This window comes from Crinia signifera, chromosome 5 (assembly GCF_055691185.1).
Source record: "Crinia signifera chromosome 5, ASM5569118v1, whole genome shotgun sequence".
Classification (NCBI taxonomy): Eukaryota; Metazoa; Chordata; class Amphibia; order Anura; family Myobatrachidae; genus Crinia; species Crinia signifera.
This window is the reverse complement of record NC_139221.1, coordinates 14,626,582-14,648,808: the sequence shown is the minus strand read 5'-3', so window position 1 is coordinate 14,648,808 and position 22,227 is coordinate 14,626,582. Positions and strand designations below refer to the sequence as shown.

Below are 22,227 nucleotides of genomic sequence, written 5' to 3'. Positions count from 1 at the left end.
GGGGGTGGCGTGGGGGTGCATTTAACATTGTAAGCACCCATTAGGGTGCTTAACATTGTATAAGCACCCATTAGGGTGCTTATACAATGTTAAATCGTATCGCATCGCATTGTATGGCATTGTATGCCATGTACAATGGCATACAATTTGAAAATTACACTATCGAACGATATCGCGTCGCATCGCATACCATCGTATGCGTTATGGTATGCGATGCGATGGGCGCCGCCAAAATACACAAGTACTGTATGTTTTTTATTATTATTATTTATATACATTTGGTCTATCTATAATACTTTAACTGACCCGGCATATACTGGGTCACCTAAGTGTCCATCTCCGTGCTTTGCTCCACCCCTCTGGAAACCCCCTTCTGAAAATCCTGCGTTTGCCACTGCCTGAAAGAAAGTAGAGGTCCAGTAGGACCTCTAGGGCGAAATGTAATAGGGTGCGATTTTTTAGACTAAAAAAAAATCGCACCAAATCGCACCTTTAAAAATCGCGTTTTTTGCCGCGAATTCGCATATGTAATGAGATGCGAATTAGCGGCAAAAAAATGCGATTTGCCGCGATTTGCCGCGATTTGCCGCGATTTTTAGTCATGAAAATGTGCGCATTTTCAGTCATGAAAATGTGCGCATTTTTATAAATGCGCTTTTGTGCAAAAAAAAAAAAGTAAAAAAAAAAACGGCGTGGGGTCCCCCCTCCTAAGCATAACCAGCCCCGGGCTCATTGAGCCGGACCTGGTTCCAAAAATACGGGGGAACAAAAAGCATAGGGGTCCCCCGTATTTCTGAAACCAGCCCCGGACTCTTGGACCGGTCCTGGTTCCAAAAATACGGGGGACAAAAAATCTGGGGGTCCCCCGTATTTTGAAACCAGCACCGGGCTCCAACAGCCCGCGGTGTCATGCCACAGCCGGGGGACACTTTTTATACAAGGTCCCCCGGCCAAAACATGAGCACCGTGGCTGGTCAGCCTTGGACGGGGTACCTGGAGGAGTGGGGACCCCCCCAATAAAGGGGTCCCCCCCCCCCCAGGCTTCACCCGTCCAGGGCTGAAGCCCGGGGCTGTCACCGGCGTCCGTGGCCAGTGGACGCCGGCCTGATAGGGTTAAATCCATCATACATATCATTACATTGCTTTTTACCGGCGAACTACAAGTGCCAGCAGACCTCCCCCGCATGCTGGGACTTGGAGAACCACAAGTCCCAGCATGCAGGGCATTAATGGGCCCGCTGGGACTTGTAGTCCACCTGTAAAAAGAATGTTTATAAAAAACACACACACAGAGAAGTACAAGTTTATTACACACACACACACCTCAATTTTACACAGCGTTACTTACCATTCCTGGATCCAGCGCTGGTCTGGCTGCTTTACAGCCGGCTCCCCCCCGAACTGACAGGCAGCGGGGAGAAGCGGCTGTCTCCGTCGCTTCTAACAGCCTCTGTAGCGCTGTCCGAGTGCTACAGAGGCTGAGAGCGTGATTGGCTGAGCTACAGTATGCGTCTCCATGGAGACGCATAGCTCAGCCAATCAGGACTGAGCTATGCGTCTCCATGGAGACGCATACTGTAGCTCAGCCAATCACGCTCTCAGCCTCTGTAGCACTCGGACAGCGCTACAGAGGCTGTTAGAAGCGACGGAGACAGCCGCTTCTCCCCGCTGCCTGTCAGTTCGGGGGGGAGCCGGCTGTAAAGCAGCCAGACCAGCGCTGGATCCAGGAATGGTAAGTAACGCTGGTGTAAAATTGAGGTGTGTGTGTGTGTAATAAACTTGTACTTCTCTGTGTGTGTGTTTTTTATAAACATTCTTTTTACAGGTGGACTACAAGTCCCAGCGGGCCCATTAATGCCCTGCATGCTGGGACTTGTGGTTCTCCAAGTCCCAGCATGCGGGGGAGGTCTGCTGGCACTTGTAGTTCGCCGGTAAAAAGCAATGTAATGATATGTATGATGAATTTAACCCTATCAGGCCGGCGTCCACTGGCCACGGACGCCGGTGACAGCCCCGGGCTTCAGCCCTGGACGGGTGAAGCCTGGGGGGGGGGGACCCCTTTATTGGGGGGGTCCCCACTCCTCCAGGTACCCCGTCCAAGGCTGACCAGCCACGGTGCTCATGTTTTGGCCGGGGGACCTTGTATAAAAAGTGTCCCCCGGCTGTGGCATGACACCGCGGGCTGTTGGAGCCCGGTGCTGGTTTCAAAATACGGGGGACCCCCAGATTTTTTGTCCCCCGTATTTTTGGAACCAGGACCGGTCCAAGAGTCCGGGGCTGGTTTCAGAAATACGGGGGACCCCTATGCTTTTTGTTCCCCCGTATTTTTGGAACCAGGTCCGGCTCAATGAGCCCGGGGCTGGTTATGCTTAGGAGGGGGGACCCCACGCCATTTTTTTTTTATAAAAACACTTTTACACATTTTTATTAACAGAACCATGCACAGATCTCAATGATCTGTGCATGGTTCTGTCAAAATCGCCTGTCAGAACCTGGTCTATTTTTTTTGCGATTTTTGGTAACATTGACCAAAAATCGCACCCTATTACATTTGCGAGTTGTATACTTTATAATGGGAAAACATCTGGATGCGAATTGAAATGTGACTAAAAATCGCACTTAGAAAAGTGCGATTTTGCGGTAAAAAGTGCGATTTTTTACCGCGATTTTCAACCTATTAAATGTGCGATTTTCGGAAAATGTGCGATTTCGGCCGTTTTTGACCAAAAATCGCACATGTCTAACAAATCACACCCTATTACATTTCGCCCCTAGTATCTGTCTCCTCCAAGGTAACGGGCATTTATAGAGGGCCATTTTCATCAGATTCCATGTGGAAGCTCAGACCGCATGAAATCTGCAGAGACCCTGCATCCCTGCAGCGCCGGCTCCCCCTCGCCTGCAACCACTTGGACTGCTGTGGAATTGTTACACCACTGAGGTAGACACTCATAGAGTTGACACAAGAATGTTGATATGGTCATAATGCAGCATATCAACATGCTTAGTTTGTCAACATTGCTGAGATGTCTACATGATAGCTTGTTGGAAAAAACATGTCTTAATTGGTCCCAAGGAGTGCGGATTCTTCTGGGTGCCAGAGGTCACCTGAGGAGCAGTGCCAGTGTTCACCTGAGGAGCAATTCTAGTAGTCACCTGAGGAGCAGTAACAGTGGTCACCTGAGGAGCAGTGCAAGTGGTCAACCGAGGAGCAGTGCCAGTAGTTATCTGAGGAGCAGTTCTAGTAGTCACCTGAGGAGCAGTGCCAGAGGTCACCTGAGGAGCAGTGCCAGTGGACACCTGAGGAGCAATTCTAGTAGTCACCTGAGGAGCAGTGCCAGTGTTCACCTGAGGAGCAGTAACAGTGGTCACCTGAGGAGCAGTGCAAGTGGTCAACCGAGGAGCAGTGCCAGTAGTTATCTGAGGAGCAGTTCTAGTAGTCACCTGAGGAGCAGTGCCAGAGGTCACATGAGGAGCAGTGCCAGTGGACACCTGAGGAGCAGTGCCAGTGGACACCTGAGGAGCAGTGCCAGTGGTCACTTGAGAAGTGTCAGTCATCACCTGAGGAACAGTGCCAGTGATCACCTGAGGAACAGTGCCAGTGGTCACCCAAGGAAAAGTGCCAGTGGTCACCCGAGGAGAAGTGCCAGTAGTCACCAGAGGAGAAGTGCCAGTAGTCACTTGAGGAGAAGTGCCAGTGGTCATCTGTGGAGTAGTACCAGTGGTCACATCAGTGGCATAGCTACGTTTTGGGCGCCCCCCCGCCGTTAGGGGGGGCGCCCCCCCCCGTCGCCGCCCCGCCAAGCACCCCTACCCCGCCGCCCCGCCGCCCATGCAAACCCCCCCTCTATCCCCCACAGCCTTACCTATCGCGCTGGTCCCGGCGGCTCCGTTCTTCTGCTGAGGACCACCAGAAAATGGCCGCCCCCATACAGCAGACAGTTTCAGAGAACTGTGTGCTATATGGGGGCGGCCATTTTGTGGTGGTCCTCAGCAGAAGAACGGAGCCGCCGGGACCAGCGCGATAGGTAAGTCTGCGGGGGATTGAGGGGGGGTTTAACTATAGCACCGCAGCCCCCGGTGCCCCCACATGCACAGCGCCCCCCCCGCGGTGGCGGGGGCTGCGGTGCTATAGTTACGCCGCTGGGTCACATGAGGAACACACCACTCTTGCAGTCTAAACCAATTTAATCTCTACAGCCTAACCCTAACCCACACCTCTGCAAGATAACACTAACATTCCCCCCACCTCTTGCAGCCTGTGGGGTTGGTTAGGGTTAGGCTGCAGGGGGAGCGTAGCGCGCGATGCGAGGGGCTCCGGTTGACTTCCAACTGTGTCCATGCCGACATTCGGGTCAAAAGACAGTAAAAAAACCAAGTCGACCTTCCAACCTAACCCATGTCGACCTAACGCTGTGCAAAATGAGCTGCCTGGGCCCTTCCAACACCCACAGCACCCCCCTGTCGGAAGCACTGCTAGGGGGTCATGCGCCCGGGTGCTGGATGGGGGGGGGGGGCATAGTTATTGAGCTGAGGCAGCCAGTGTCACAACTTCTGCCGAGAAGGGTGATCCATCACATCTGACGGCGCGAGAGAAGACTGCGGGGGAGGGAGAAGATGCCTCAGGAACCGTGACAGTCACCAGCAAGCCATCACGTTTGCAGGCCGGCTCACCGGGCAGAATGTAGGTGAAGTGACAGCCGGGCAGAGAGTGATGGGCTGCCTGGCTGTCTTTAGAGCAGCTCGCAACCCGGCACGAGATTTCATATAGCCGCAGACCACCGCTCTCTGCCCGGCTGTCACTTCACTTACATTCTGTAAGGCTGGTGGCTGTCATCGCAAGCCTCACTCCCCCATGGCAACGAGCAAGAAACCCCCTTGGCAGAGCATATAATACCTCATACCTACAAGCATCAAGAAAAAAACTCCTAGCAATGAGCATGTGGGTAAGTGGCATAATATGTAATGGGTATCACAGTGTGTGGCATCATGTGTAATGGGCATCACGGTCTGTGGTGTGATGTGTAATGGGCATTATGGTGTGTGACGTCATGTGTAATGAGCATAACGGTCTGTGGCGTGATGTGTAATGGGCATTACGGTGTGTGGCGTTATGTGTAATAGCCTCTAGCTTTGTGTGACCACGCCTCCTCATGACACATGGTCACACCCATTTTTACCACGTGCATTGGATTTTTTTCGGGATGGGGGCACCTAGTTTCGGCCCTTGGATAAGTTCTTAGCGGAACTCACACTCAGGATTCTCTGTATTGGAATGCTATGTTTGTTTTTTTGGTTTGGTTTTTTGACCACCGACATCCCCACTACCGGGATATTGTATGTATCGCCCCTTCCCCATATGTGCTTCTGCCACTTCCTCATGTGTGTCTCTTTCCAGTGGGAGAAGTTGTGAGTGGTGACCCAAGGGGCAAAAACATAATTTGGACCCCTGTCCTCCACCCCATCCCAAGTTCACAATATACAACATGGCAGTGGTTGAAAGGGAGAGTCACGGGGAGGCAGAGTGTGACAGGGAAGAGCAGTGGGTGACAGATTGTGGTTGGCAATGGGCCCCTTAGTCCTCAGGGACTCCAGTGCACCAATGATAGTTCAACCTCTGGACCTTACCAATGTGTGCCTCTGCCATCTTCCCTTTGTGTGCCTATGCCCCATTGATTGATGCTGTTTGATGCATATGTGGGATTCTACTACTGTATGGCATAACGTGCATATGGAATACTACCACTGTGTGCCATGTTGTGTGTGTACTACTACTACTACTACTGTGTGTTATGTATTGAAATATTGGGTAAAATGAATAGGGTACGATAGTTTAGAAATTTGCGTTTTTGGTCAAAAATCTTTGAATACGCACGTTTTCTGAAAATTGCACATGTAAGAGAATGCAAATTGCACTTTTTGCAGGAAAATTGCAAATTTTGACCTGAGATGTTTTCCCCATGATAAGCCATACAATTTGCGAATGTAATAGGGTTCAGTTTTTGGTAAAAATTACAAAGAAATCGCAAAACAAATAGTTCAGGCTGATGAGTTTGACAGAACCATGCAGAGATCTGTGAGATCTGTGCATGGGTCTATCGATACAAAATGTGTTAAAGTGAAAATGTAAAAATAAAAAATACTAACGGCGTGGGTTCCCCCTCCTGAGCCTAACCAGCCTTGGTCTCATTGAACTAATCCTGGTTCCAAAAATATGGGGGACAAAAACTCTTTATTTTGGAACCAGTACCAGGCTCCAACAGCCAGTGGTGTCATGCCACAGTCAGCGGACACTTTTTACGTCACATGTGCATCATGTGACTACACATGTGCATCATGGGTAGTCAGACGGGGTACCTGGGGGAGTGGGGACCTCCCATTAAAGGGTTCCCCCCAAGGCTTCACCCATCCAAGGTTGAAGCCTGGAGCTGTCCCCGGCGTCCCAGGGCTGATGTGTGTAAAAATTAGCCTAAAAAATATTACTTTTTACAGGAGAACTACAAGACCCAGCATGGGGGCATTAATGTACCCACTGGGTCTCGTACTTACACATTCTTTTTACAGGTGAACCACGAGACCCAGTGGACACATTAATGCCCCCCATACTGCGTCTTCTATCAGCAGACAGTTTTCATTTCTTTATAAACTTTGCTGGAAGTATTAAAATGTAATCTGTTACTAAACTACATAACCCAAGAGTATAATTGTTACACTTTAGCCTTTCAATTTAGAGTCTTAATGAAAAGACTTCCAGCTTTTATAGAGAGCGAAGCTGGAAAACGAGGCACTTTCATGCCAATTATGTGCCGTATAGCTGGAATCTTCTGAAAGAATTCATTAGGCGGTAGATGAATGGATCACTACAAACGTTTCTCAGAAGCCGCAGCAGTAAGCAAATGTTGGGGCGTTCAGTGTGTGCCGCAGTGCCGCAGCCCTGCGCACCTTACAATGCTGTTATTCCTGCACTTTCCTCCTCTTCAGTTCTCTATCTCAGTGAGAGGCTGGTTTATGTTTTAAGAGACGTGCTGTCATGTGTAAGAGGTTAACCAACTGACGGCTGGAAGGTTTTATTGATTCACAACAGTTGTTTAATGTATATTCCAGAGGAATAAGAGGTGGGCATTGTCCATCTGCAGTATTACGTGTCCCCAAACAGCATGGAAGCCAATATCAATCTACTGTGGCATACGGTCACTAGCTCTACAACATCTAGGTCAACAAGCATTTAGTCGACACCACTAGGACCTCATGCATGAAGGTCGACATGACTAAAGGTTGACATGCGGTTAGGTCAACAGGGTTATTAGGTCGACAGTCAAAAGGTCGACATGGGGGTTTTCACTTTTTTTTCTTGAGCCGACGTGCCAACAGGCGGTATTTCATGCCCTACCATCCACTAGGGCATGGAGGGAAAATATAATGAATGGTGGTGCACGTTTTTAGTGCCCATGTCGACTGTGTCTACATTCAGGACAAAAAAAAAAAGTGAAAAACCCCATGTCGATCTTTTGGCTGTCTACATTCCACATGTTGACCTAATAACCCTGTCGACCTAATGACCTTGTCGACCTAACCCCATGTCAACCTTCAGTCATGTACGACCGTCATGCATGTCGACCTAGTGGTGTCGAACTACTGCTTCCCTACCTAGTTGCTGTCTGTCCAATGATCCATACCCGTATACTGTAGTGCATATTCATCATAGAACTACAGGGGATTCTCCCAACTTTAAAGGGTCACCGCTGTAGATATCATTGCTAGCCCCCTGCCAGTGATACCATCCTAACTATTCACAGCTGTACTCGCAAGGCATGAGTAGAAACTGTATTTATTATTACCTAGTTCATCCAAAGACTATATAAGCAAAAAGAGCAGGACACTGACTTGTCTTGAAATGCTTTAAAATTCATTTATTTCTCCATAATTTCATAGTGTAGCAAACAACAGACATTGTGGACTTTCTATAGACTGTACTCAACCCACCAAGGTACAAAAGCACCTTGACCACTGCCTGGACACTCACCTTGCCTGTTATCTGCCTGCCCTGACCACTGCCTTGACTCTGAACTAGCGTTTTAGCTGCCTGTCCTGACCAATGCCTGTATACTGATATTGCCTATCAGATGCCTGCCCTGACCACTGTCTGGACTCTGCCCTTGCCTTTTTAGCTGCCTGTCCTGACCAGTGCCAGGATACAGATCTTGCTTGTCAGCTGCCTGCCCTGACCACTGACCTTGCCTCTCAGCTGCCTGCCTTGACCACTGCCTGGACAGTCACCTTGCCTGTTATCTGCCTGCCCTGACCACTGGCTGGGCTCTGACCTTGTGTTTTAGCTGCCTGTCTTGACCAGTGCCTGGATACTGATCTTGCCTGTCAGCTGCCTGCTCTGACCATTGATCTTGTCTCTCAGCTGCCTGCCCTGACCACTGCCTGGACACTGACCTTAAATCTCAGCTGCCTGCCCTGACCAGTGCCAAGACATTGACTTTGCCTGCCCTAACCACTGCCTGGGCACTGACTTGACCTGTCAGCTGCCTGCCCTGAACACTGCCTGGACTCACCTGTCCTGACCACTGCCTGGTCACTGACCTTTCCTGTCAGCCGACTGCCCTGACCACTGACGGGATACTGACCTTAAACCTCAGGGGTCTGCCCTGACCATTACCTGGACACTGACCTTGCCTGTCAGCTGCCTCTCCTGACCATTGCATATACACTGACCTTGCCTGTCAGCTGCCTGCCCTGACCAATGACTATTGTGTCATAGATGCTAGTTTTGCAACCTTTTTCCACTTTCATTCGCTGTAGGAGTTGGATACTTATTGCTACATGAACCCTCCTGAGTCCTCTTATTGATACCCCTCTCACCACAGCTCACTACTGTCAGTTACTGTGTAGATCAGTCTGTAATATAAGTCCTGTAGGTACCTGAGCCTTGGGGACAACTGAGTACTGGTGAGTATAGAAAGATCACGTTCTATGGGAATAAAGGAGGTGAATATTTATATTTTTTAAAATTCGATTCTGTCGAATCCAATGTGAAAGAAGCAGAAACGACAGAGTTCCGTAATTACTGCTCTCTGTGACAATCCGCTTGGAAAGAACTATCCACTTCTAAGGGCGATGGAATTTATGTACAAATTATTTCCGTGAACACATTGCTTATTAAATATGCCAGAACATAGTTATATGGAAGTCAAATACATTGTGCTTACACTGTAACTGATGGAACACACAGAATAGAATAAGATAACATTATATAACACACAGCACAAGGTATGCAGAACGGGAGAGCTACAAAGTGTCACATTCTTATATACAACTGTAAATCTACACATTGGTGCAGGAAGCAGTCAGCCTCCTACTGTATCCCTGTAGTATCACCACCTCACCATCTCACCATCTCATCATCACCACCTCACCATCACCATCTCACCATCACCATCTCACCATCCCCATCTCATCATCACCATCACACCATCTCACCATCTCATCATCACCACCTCACCATCACCCTCTCACCATCACCATCTCATCATCACCATCACACCATCACCATCTCATCACCTCACCATCACCATCTCATCATCACCATCTCATCATCACCATCTCATCATCACCATCTCATCATCACCATCTCATCATCACCATCTCATCATTACCATCTCACCATCACCATCTCATCATCACCATCTCATCATCACCATCACACCATCACCATCTCACCATCACCATCTCACCATCACCATCTCACCATCACCATCACCATCTCACCATCACCATCACACCATCACCATGTCACCATCACATCATCACTTTCTCACCATCACCATCACATCATCACTATCTCACCATCACACCATCACTATCTCACCATCACCATCACACCATCACTATCTCACCATAACCATCACACCATCACTATCTCACCATAACCATCACACCATCACTATCTCACCATCACCATCACACCATCACTATCTCACCATCACCATCACTATCTCACCATAACCATCACACCATCACCATCTCACCATCACCATCTCACCATCACATCATCACTATCTCACCATCACCATCACACCATCACTATCTCACCATCACCATCACACCATCACTATCTCACCATCACTATCTCACCATCACACCATCACTATCTCACCATCACCATCACACCATCACTATCTCACCATCACTATCTCACCATCACACCATCACTATCTCACCATCACCATCACACCATCACTATCTCACCATAACCATCACACCATCACTATCTCACCATCACCATCTCATCATCACCATCTGACCATCACCATCTCAGAACAGATATCTTGACGCCACCAAAAGCAACTTAGCCCGACCAGTGACATGTAATAGTAAATACCACTTTTCATCGTTTCATCTTTGACAAACCCAGGGACTGAGCTATAAATTGCCATAGGTAAAGGCATACGTGGGGCAGATGGGAGGACATGTTCATTCTTCCCCTGTTGAAGCTCGGCTCTGCTTTGTCTTGTCTTGCAGAATGTTGAAGGAACATTGGTTCAGATTGATAGATCTACAGTGTCTAGGTCTACCCCAAAAGGCTTTACTTACACCTACTGTTATTTACAGATTCTTTTTACAGGTGAACTATGAGCCCAGTGGTCATATTAATGCCCTGCATGCTAGGTCTTGTAGTTCAAATGTATAAAGCAATGTGCTTTATTCTATTTTTTTACACAGATCAGTCCGGCATCCACAACTCTGGGTCGCCGGGGACAGTAACGGACTTCAGCCTTGGATGTCCCCTTTAATGGTGGGGTTCTGCCTCCCCCATGGACCCCGTCCAGGGGTGACCAGCCATAACGCTCATGGTACGGCCGGGGGACCTTGTATAAAAAGTGTCCCCTGGCTGTGGTATGAAACCCCTGACTGTTTGACCCCTGTGCTGGATCCAAAATACGGGAGGTCCTGTATTTTTAGAACCAAGAGCCTGGGGCTGGATTCAGAAATACGGGGGACCTCTACGCTTTTTGTCTCCCATATTTTTGGAACCAGGACCGGCTCAATGAGCCCGGGTCTGGTTATGCTCAGGAAGGGGGACACCATTTTTTTTTTCATTTTCACTTTAACACATTTTTGGACAGAACATAGGCCCTTATTCTAGTGCAGTGGTTCCCAACCTTTTTTCTCTCCCGTACCCCTTGATTAGGCTTTTACCCCTCCTCTCAATTTGAAATTTCCACAGTACTTATGAGTGGAAGTGAGCGGTATGCGTGTCCTAATATTAAGGAGTAACCGTGGACTAGTATATGCTCAGGAATCAGGTCCGTCTTTGTCTGGCCGTTGGCTGTGTATTGTCTCCAGAGTTCCCGCTAACACCTGTAGGATTAATGCTTCTTCCACCCATGTTAGTGCGAGGTAGATGTTTGCAGGTAGCTCTCCGTGAATTGCTGGTTGGCAAAAGCACGAGAAGCCGCTGATGACGCTGCAGATGGAACTGGAAATGACACAACGTGGCTTGTTTCCATGTCAATGGTAGACTTCTTTTGCCATTGGGAGACTTTTTCTTCTTCCACCATTACCAATATTATTTCCAAGTACCCCCCAACTGGTCTGCAGAGTACCCCCAGGGGTACTAGTACCCCAGGTTGGGAACCACTGTTCTAGTGGAATCGGACGGATACGTATTTCGGACAGGAACTGAGTGTTCTTAGCCCCGCCTACTGTACGGATCGCTCACACCATCTGAATGCGGCAAGACGCAGAGCGAACGGACCGCGAGTGGATGTTTCATGTGACCACTTTCTCCATCTGTGGGAACCTCCCCATCCTCCGATGGATGCCGACCATCGAATGATGGACCGAGTGGTCAGACAGCTCCGAGTGCTCCAGACCACTCAGACATTTTCCCATATGAAAGCAGGGATATGGGCAGGCAGCTGGCATCCGGCTGTGTCAGCTGTCCGCCCCCCACACGTGCGTCACGGCCCCATTACCATACGTACGCCCAGCGTTTTCATGGGAACACCCATGAACCGCGGGGGTGTACGCATATGGTAATGAGCCCAAACAGCCCTTCACGCCCCTCTCCACCCCCGGCTCGGATTGTTTCCGACCGATCGTTTTCTGTACGGAATTCACGCCGTATTCGGACGTGCGCAGCGTTTGCACATGCACAGAAACGCCTCTGCACATGCGCAAACAACAACCACCGGCTGTCCGTCCGCACTCGGAGCCATCCGACTCAATAAGAATAAGGGCCAATGCACAGATCTCACTGATCTGTGCATGGTTCAGTCAAATACGGCAGCATGAACTATTTGTTTTGCGATTTTTGGTAACGTTTATTAAAAATAGCACCCTATTAAATTTGCAAATTATATACTTTATAGTGGGAAAACATGTGGATGTGAATTTTAATGTGTGTTTTTTACAGCTTAAAGGTGCCCGTCTGCGTTTGCCCAGCATTTTCCTGGGTGCACCCAGCATTTTGTGGGTATTCCTTGGAAACACAATGAACATCCCCTGCCCGCCTCCATCCCACCCCCCATCCCCCCCTGTGCGAGCGTCACAGCGACTATGCGTAGAGAGAAAACATCGGTCCACTGTGCGAACTTGCTGGGGACCAAATCAACTAGAATCAGGGCCAATGTGTGAATCAAAGCACAATTCGCACACTATTAAAAACGTGTGAATTCGGCAGTTTTTCTTTTTTTTACCAAAAAATCGCGAAAGTCACAAAATCGCACGTTATTAAATTTCACCCCTGTTCTGTGATACGTGAATTACTGCTGTATGTATTGCGATGTATTTATTTATCAGGTGCCGTTCTTGATTCCTATATGGTTACGTTGTGTCTTCGCTGTCCGTTGCACTTTGTGTTTGCTCTGCGCTTCATTTCTCTGGGTTCAGTTCAGAAACAGGTTGCCATGGTAATCCCCTCCGCTGTACAGGAAATTGAAAGAAAAAAATTCTTTCAAAGAAACGGTTCATCAACAAAAAAAAGTGAATGATATTGGTGGTTAATGATTCCATTGTGCGGTGTCTGGGCAGATATATATAAAGGGATCAGAACCATCCCTGGATCTCCTATTCACAAGCATTCAGGTACTTGGGGGTGATTCTTTATGTATGGACAATTATCCCTTATCTATTAGGATCATCACTTATTTGTGGTTCGCTTGGTTGGACCAATTTCTCATTGTTTGTATAATGAAACCAATAAACTCAGATGTAAAAAATAAAAGTTCAATAATTACTAATGTACAGTTACACATTGGACATACTTACCTAAATTTCTACATCGAACTTCAGTCCTCTTGTCAAGGCGAATCCCAAAAAACAAATAAAAAAACCTCACCTAAATCCAGTGTAGATCGGTCCTCTTTGTCCCATGTAAGCATTCAAAAGTAAAAAAAAAACAAAAAAACGCAAATGTCCCGGCACCAGGTGAACCGAAACGAACCAATGTATTTACATAGAGAAGAGAGTAAGATGTACAGTATGGGGCATATTCAATCGTGCGTGGGATTTTTACAAACCCTGCGGTACGAAGATTTTTCTGCATCCGCAATGTTTTCTTTCTATTCAACTGAAGGAGAAATACCTGCGTCTTTTCTCTCACACCTGCAGAGCAAGCCTGATGTTTCCTAAAATTTTTACTTTTCAGAAACATTTGTAATGGCTTGCTCTAGAACCCCCAATGGCTAATTAAGCAATTGGAAGTTTACAACTAGCTTAATTAATCATTAATTAGTCACATACTGAAACACTGCTTTCTTCCTCCAAATCCCAACAGGCTGGACTTCTGCAGCGGCGGTATGTGTAAGTATGTGTGAGGGTGTGAGAGACAGCTGTAAACCCCTTTCACGAGGTATGACCCCTCTGTGTGTGAACCCCTTTTGTGTGTGTGTATCTGCCCCCTGTGCATGTGTGTTTGGTATCAGCTGCAGGGAGCATTCCCACCAACAGATGGCAGCGAGTTTCCGGAGCTCTGTTATTCAAATGGCATCAGTTCCTGCGATCAAATTCCATTGATTAATAATGAATTTAACACAACTGGCCCTTAAAAGTTTGGAATTCGTTAGCTAACTAAAATGAAGACATTGTGGGGAAAATTTACTAAGATCGCCGATCACGGCCGATCCATGGTACGAACGGGTACAACCGGGATCGGCCATGATTGACCCGAAAATACTTCTGAGAATTCGGCAAATTTACTAAGCTCCTACTGTACCTCCATGTCGGTTTGTTACTACCCAGTGTGTTTTATCACTGTTTCCTGTTGTAAAGCGCAACGGAATTTGCTGCTACATAAGGAACAGTAAATACATAAATAAGCTGCCGGGTTCTCAGGATTTGTATTTTCCGATGGCGAAGACATTTGTATTTGGCTGCCAAGTTTCCCGGACGAGGCTGAAGCATCGCATAGATGCTTCTCTGTGTAAATATGAGAATAAATAAATAAAAAACAGCGTGGAGTCATCCCCCCACGAGTATAACCAGTGCTAGTTGCAGAAATACAGGGGATTTTTGACTAGCACTGGGCTTTTCGGCCGGTCCCGGTTCCCAAAAATCGGGGGGACAAAAGGAGTAGGGGTCAAGTGTGCGGTCTGACCTATTTACCCATTGAGGTTTAAGAAACCAAAAAGTTGCCATGCCTATTTAGACAGCAAAATCAGCAAAAAGCTCCTCATTCTAAATAGAAAGCCGCACTGCCAGCAGAGATCAGGCAATCAGGGGGTTGCTGCTGATGTGACGCTCCCTGATTGGCCTTCGGATCCTGCAAGAGACAGACGTCACGTGGGGATCGGCATTTGGGGGAAGGAAGCCCATATGTATACGTAGGTGAACTTGTATTTGAGGTCTTTTTATTGCATTTGTCCTTTCAGATGACAATCCCACCGCGTACCCCTCCTGCCAGCACAGGACGATGTCTTGCAGTTGGAAAACGCAAACACTATATACACTGTCGGACTGGGACAACATTGTTTATGTGATGAATTCTTGTGACGTGTGAAAGGCAGGATGGGTTTGTGGATCTATTCTGTCAGGTGTCACCACTGTAGGTCAATGATGGGTGTGTATTTCTGTGTTGTGTAGCACATACTGTACTGATAAGAGCATAACAACGTCTGCATGGCACAGGAATGTAGCTGCGAATGCAACCACATGCAAGATCCCACTCGCCAACCAGATCTCCACCTGGGGGATTTGAAGGAACAACGCATCACAGAAGAGTCTCAGAACCTATGGACCACACATTCCAGACCTTAAAGAGGTCATGTCTCAATAGGTTAAGGCTCGGCCAGGGGCTCCTCAATGCGGTCCTCATAGCCCAGGTTTTAAAAATATCCATGACTCATCACAGATAATGATATTAAATTAACTGAAGTGCTTATTAAGGCGTCTACGTACTAATCCTTGGGAGATTTGCATCAAGCTTGCAGAGATACGGTGGAGAGAGATAGAGTACTGGCCAGTCAACTCCTAACTAATTTTGCAGGTTGTGCTTGAAAAATTACAAGTAGGAGCCAGTTGTTGGTACTTTACCCCTCTCAACTTTTTCATTCTCCAATTCATGATGCAAACTGGATGAGAGAGATAACGTACCAGAAAAGCAGCACCTAACTGCCAAATGGCAGGCTGGTTTTTAAAAAGTGACAGTTGGGGGCCAATTGGTTGGTACATTACTTACCTCCATCCACATTATCTCTCTCCAAGGCTTATTAAATAGACCGTTGTGGACAAGGATGGATGTACTTAAACTCTGGACCTATAGGGTGCTTTGAGGACCGCATTTGAGAACCTTTCAGCTATGCTGATGGCAAACTTGGTAGAAATTATAAAATAGATGCTTTATTTTATACAAAAGGTTTTTGACTGCTTCATACTATATATGGTAGGAAGGACATATTACCTGTCTTCTAGAAGATATGGTGTTATTGGAGCACCTACTAGACATCTTGGAGTTGTAGGTCTTGTTCTGATGAGATGACTCGTTTCTCCAAGTCTTTGAATTTGGCTTTGGCTCTGATGGTATAGGGTTCAAAAATAAAATTCTTGCAATGAGTCCGTAGAGGACCGTTGCCAATGTCATCGGCACGGCGTAAAATATGCCAAAATCAATTAAGTATATAGGAGAGTAGTAACTCCGGTCGACCTTATAACCGCAATTCACCACAGTGGCATCTCTATAGACCGTGGTGTTGAGATCCAGTAAGAAGAACCACATCATGCAGTAGAGTGAAGTGAAGACCCAAACGAATATGGTGATCTTCTTCGCTCTGGAGATAGTGCACAGAAACTGGGCTTTGATGGGGTGGCAGATGGCGAGGTACCTTTCAATGGTGAATGCAGTGATAGAACAAGATGAGGCATTAATACCCAAGTATTGGAGATAAGTAATGCAGAGACACCCCATATATCCATAGACCCATGAGCCGTAGACACTCTGGGTGATATTAGGAAGCCCTGCTGCCACCAACACCATTAAGTCGGCGATAGCAAGGCTCACAAGGTAGCAGTTAGTTGGGGTTCTCATATGTTTAGTCCTAAGGACCACTAGAACCACCATAATGTTCCCAACAATACCAAGTCCACAGATTAGAACAACTAGGAAAACAGTAACAATTTGATACTCCAGGCCATTCCATTCTCTGTCCAGGAGGATGGTGCTATTGAGATCGGTGATCGTCTGGTTCTCCATGTTCACAAGCGAAGAGATGCTACTGGGTGAAGAACCATACTTTGATAGCTTGTCTTATGGATCCGCCTTTATCAAAAGTATTTCTGTTGGAGAAACAGGCACCAATTATTATAATCAGAATCAACTTTATTGGCCATGTATACATGTGTACACTAGGAATTTTTTGTGGACAACACAGCAGCACCTGTATGAGAACGAAAGTTCCACATAAGCTCAAAGAATGATGTGTTTACAGATGGTGAAAGCTCACGTACTATATGGGTCACATTTAATGTTCTTCTGTGGTTCCATCATTCTGAGATGATTACAAGAAAGCAACGGAAGATATTATTACTATACTAGTATAGGGGCGGGACGAATGAATAGATGTTGGTCATCAATTAATACCATCTTATTATGTCATAATATTAAGCCAGCAAATCTAAAGGTTATTTTGAGTTTTTTTAAATGTAGCCAAACCTGACATCGTAGCATCATACATTCACCCATCATTACTAGAGATACCAAACCTTAGGCTCTCCACAGACCTTCACCCTAGAAATGAGCTAAAATACTTGATCATTATGAACCCATACGGAGAAAAAGGACATATGGAGAGGGGAAAATCCCAGGGGAACACCCTATTTGGGCTGTGGTTGGGATGTTGAGTGCTAAGGTTTTCCATTTTAGATGGTGCCATAAGGACTTTATCTAGTGCACATATCCTCGATGTGCACCAACAGTACATAAAGGTAGTGCGGTATTACATGATGACATTAGGGTGCAATTAACAGATAAAGAGCCACTAGTGATTAATAATTTGCTGGATTCTATTAAATGTTCTATTAAGATTTATCCCTATATACCCCCTCTGATAAACACGTAACCACTAGGGATCTCCCATTCAGAATGTTTATATTCCAGTTCTGACTTCCCTTTATCAGAATATCAAAGTGGTTCTTGGAATAATGATGGTGGTGAGAGAGAGGGGGGTAGAGGGAGAGAGATGGAAGAAGAGAGAGAGGGGGAGGGGGAAAGATAGAGAAGGGGGTAGAGGGAAAGAGGGGGATGAAGAGAGAGAGAGAGGGGGAGAGAGAGGGTGGAGAAACATGGGATGGAAGAGTGGGGGGTAGAGGAGGAGAGAGAGGGAAGGAAGAGTGGGGAAGAGAGAGAGACGGGGGAAGGAGGAAGAGAGAGAGAGAGAGAGAGAGAGAGAAAGGCACAAGGATTGTGAAAGGGACACAGAGAAATGCAGAGAGAAAGAGAGAACATAGAGTGGGACACAGACAGAGTTGTCAGGAGAGAGAGACAGGGAGAGAAAGAGCGAGGCTCAGAGAGTGAGGCAGCCAAACAGAGAGAGGCAGAGAATGAGAGAGAGAGAGAGAGAGAGAAAGAGTAAAACTCTGTACACATGGGGCGATTTTCACTAGATCTGATGGCTAAATGGTTGCTGAGCGACCATATCGGCCGTGCTTTCAGGGCAATATCACCAGAAGTGTGCTCCCACAACCAGCCCTGTACCGGTTGCTGGTTGCAGAAGCATACACCTGCGATTTTCACTTTTTGGTGTTGAAAAAATGGAACACTGAGCAATATGGTCGCTGAGCGATATTAAGCCATAATGCTCAGCGACCATAATGCTCAGCGACCAAAGCAAAAGCTGGCGATACCCCATAAAAGCCTATGGGCTTCTTATCGTAACACCCGCCGCTCCGCAACGACCCCGCCGCACCCCCCTCCGCTGTGTCTGGGCAGCCTCCTGCTGTGCTGCCCGGACCAGTGACCTCCTCCTCCCCAGATCTGTACTTCCCCTTCCGGGTGTAGGGAGGAGGAGGCGGAGCCCTGCAGCAGCAGCCAGGGACAGCAGGAGGGAGGAGAGCCGCTGGGGACCCACTCACCCCCGCTGGCTGATTCGCAAAGGGCAGCTCCTATCTCATGAGCTGCCCTTTGCGATACCAATTACATATGTTAGAGCATACAGTATGCGATTAGTATCCACGCGGTAGTCTGCGCAGGGGGGCGGCGGAAGTTAGTGCATCCTGCTTAGAGAGAGAGACGATGATGGGATTCTGTAGGTTATAGACTACATAGATAAATACAAGGTGAGGTGACAAGAGTCACAGGTAGTTATAAGGAAGAGACTACATGTACAGCACTGTGTATGAAGGTGTGTGATCCTAGATGAGATGTATTAAACTACATCGCTGCCCTTCCCCCCCCCCCCCCCCCGCCATGATGCAAGCGCATATGTACTAACATATGCGGCTGGCATCGCGATACCTGTACTCCGTCACCTCCATGCCGCCTGGCTCTCCCCTCACGCCGGGGACAGCTAAGCAGGCTGTCCCCGGCGCCTCCTCCTCCCCCCTGCAGCCGGAAGGATGTCCGGCTGCTACACTAGGGGGAGGAGGGGTTTACCTTCTGGGGTCCAGGAGGACCCTTCAGGAAGGTAAGCCAGAGGGGGGGTTGGCGAGGCGGCGGGTTTGCGTCGGTGGTGGCGATACCCTTCAATGCGGTATCATTTTTGATACATTGAAAAATGCGGTAAAATCTGGGTTTTACCGCATTTTCCATTTGATACATCTCGCCCCCTATGTGATATACACTGATACTATAGGAAAGTGAGAAACTCCCCAGAATTACAGTATGAGCACAATTAGGGGAAAGGCTTAGACAGGGGAGAACAATACAAAAATCAGGTTAATGTGGGCATGGGTAAAAACCGGACCGAACGCCGGAGCGCCAGACCGGACAGGCTCCCTTCATCAATATATGTAATTCTGGAGCTTGTAGAGGGGCTGGGGGGGGGGGGGGGGGGTCTGCTCTGACACCTGTCACCAAGGAGAGGAGGAGGGGGAGAATACAGGTTCCCTGCATGTTCCAGGGTGTAATAAAATCCGTAATGGTCCGGATGACACGGGGTGGTTGTAATCTCCCCTTCCCCATGTCCCTGGTGAAATCACAGGGACCCCCCGGACCTGACACCACAAGCTCCGGAATGCAGAGTTTGATGTCCGGTTCGGCGTTCCCGGGTCCTGTCCGGGTCCCTGTGAATGTTCCCCAGCTCGGGATCAGCTCAGTGGTGCCCATACAATAATTCCCCTAATGTTACCACAGGATAAACGTCCCGAACTTCCCTGCAATGTCCTGTTAATAAGTAAAAAGTGTTTTATTATCTGTCTTCAGTTATAGTCCTGTGACTTCCTCAGTTATTCTTCTTGTTAATACAATGCTTTCATCTCCACTGACTGTCGCACTTAATGAGTTTTTGTTTTCCCCTATAAGTGTGAAGAAGCGAGAATGGGGCACTTATCTTGGAAGCTGGGACAAATGGGGTTATTTTTGTTCACTCTTTCTGACAAATTCCTTCTTAGATGGACAAAACCATGTGCACTGCAGGTGGGGCAGATGTAACATGTGCAGAGAGAATTAGATTTGGGTGAGTTATTTTGTTTCTGTGCAGGGAAATACTGACTGCTTTATTTTTACACTGCAATATGGATCTCACTTTGAAGTAAAACCCCAGCCAAATCTAACTCTCTCTGCACAAGTAACATCTGCCCCACCTGCAGTGCACATGGTTTTGTCCATCTAAGAAGGAATTTGTCAGAAAGAGTGAACCAAAATAACCCCCAAAGTGAGATCGGGGAGACGGATTTTGGTGTCTACTGGGGATAAATCCACGAACAGAGAGAGACACAAAGTGGTGAGAGGCTTAGCAGGGAATCTGCAGCGAGGATGGGAGATGTTTGCTGAAACCTGCACAATTTACAGATTGCTGATACAAAGCAGAAGTAATGAGGCAGCATCTCCCTCTCCAGTCTGGTCTCCTCTCCCTGCAACTGAGCACTGCATAACTTTATATAAAGCGATATTCCCTGGTAATATACCCCCACTACATGCAAACAGTAACACCGACCAGTCTTACCAGTCCAACTACAGCTTCAGGAATCCACAGAGGTCAGGCAGCAGCTGGTCCAACTTCAAGGAATCCACAGAGGTCAGGCAGCAGCTGATCTAACTTCAAGAACCCACAGAGGTCAGAGAGCAGCTGATCGAACTTCAGGAATACACAGGGGTCAGGCAGCAGCTGATCCAACTTCAGGAATACACAGGGGTCAGGCAGCAGCTGATCCAACTTCAGGAATACACAGGGGTCAGGCAGCAGCTGATCCAACTTCAGGAATACACAGGGGTCAGGCAGCAGCTGATTCAACTTCAGGAACCCACAGAGGTCAGGCAGCAGCTAATCCAACTTCAGGAACCCACAGAGGTCAGGCAGCAGCTGATCCAACTTCAAGGAATCCACAGAGGTCAGGCAGCAGCTGATCCAACTTCAGGAACCTACAGAGGTCAGGCAGCAGCTGATCCAACTTCAGGAACCCACAGAGGTCAGGCAGCAGCTGATCTAACTTCAGGAACCCACAGAGGTCAGAGAGCAGCTGATCCAACTTCAGGAACCCACAGAAGTCAGGCAGCAGTTGATCCAACTTCAGGAACCCACAGAGGTCAGGCAGCAGCTGATACAACTTCAGGAACCCACAGAGGTCAGGCAGCAGCTGATCCAACTTCAGGAACCCACAGAGGTCAGGCAGCAGCTGATCCAACTTCAGGAACCCACAGAGGTCAGGCAGCAGCTGATCCAACTTCAGGAACCCACAGAGGTCAGGCAGCAGCTGATCCAACTTCAGGAACCCACAGAGGTCAGGCAGCAGCTGATCCAACTTCAGGAATCCACAGAGGTTAGAGAGCAGTTAAGCCAGATTCAGGAATACAGAGATGTCAGGCAGCAACTGGGGCTTACTCCACCTTAGTACAAAGTAGTTATTCACATGGAGACAGCAGCACCCCAGCATCAGGTCACTGTCAGGAACATCTCTTGTCTTTTTCAATTATTTACGACCCAACTTTCTTCTTCTTTAGGAAAACTAAATTCAGGGTTTTCAGTACAAGTGGGTCCGGCTGGCAGAGAAGAAAGAGAACTGGAAGCAGAGATCTCAGTGATAGATGTGTCCCAATTGTTGCACAGTTCCTCTGAAGAAGGAGAGACTGGGAAGTACCTTAGCAGCAGCAGCAGCAGCAACAACAGCAGCAGCAGCAGCTATGTATATGATGCTAGGTGGCTTTCTGGCAGATCTTAAAAAAAGCAGTGTAATTTATTTGATCACCAGAGAGGGCAAAGGGAACCAAACCCCATTGGCACGCGTCTGACAGTGATGAAGAATAGCTCTCTCCTCACAGCCCCTTCCATTCACCCTCAGCATTCACAGCGCAAGGGAAATATATCAGTAGTAAGAGGAACATCAAAATATCGTCTTAGGGAACATCGGATTTACATGGTTTTTTTTTAATTCAGTTTCTTGCATCTGACCTGAAAAGTAAGATGTATTGTAAATGTATTCCCTGTCCTAGATAGACTGTATACTGCAATATATGTATACAGGCAGGAATCACACTCACTTATTGTTGTGTGTTTGCTTGTTGTAAATATTCAGCTGCTGGGACTATAAGGAGGTTATTCTGGTTTGCACGTTTGTACGGGGGACCAATGT

At 47.6% G+C, this 22,227-nt stretch overlaps 1 protein-coding gene across 2 annotated transcripts in view; it reads right to left on the bottom strand.

Moving 5' to 3' along the window:
* TRHR (thyrotropin releasing hormone receptor) overlaps positions 1 to 21,922 on the bottom strand; it is a 28,265-nt gene extending 6,343 nt beyond the window's left edge. The window contains exons 1-2 of one of the 2 annotated variants that reach the window (XM_083186701.1): positions 20,595 to 21,922; positions 15,908 to 16,779 (exon numbers count right to left, since the gene is read on the bottom strand). In XM_083186701.1, the coding sequence (XP_083042827.1) occupies positions 15,908 to 16,696 (789 nt within the window). In that variant the 5' untranslated portion in view covers positions 16,697 to 16,779; positions 20,595 to 21,922. The remainder of the gene's footprint in view (positions 1 to 15,907; positions 16,780 to 20,594) is intronic. The other variant, XM_083186700.1, reaches the window with a different exon arrangement.
* Between the last annotated feature and the right edge of the window lie 305 nt (positions 21,923 to 22,227).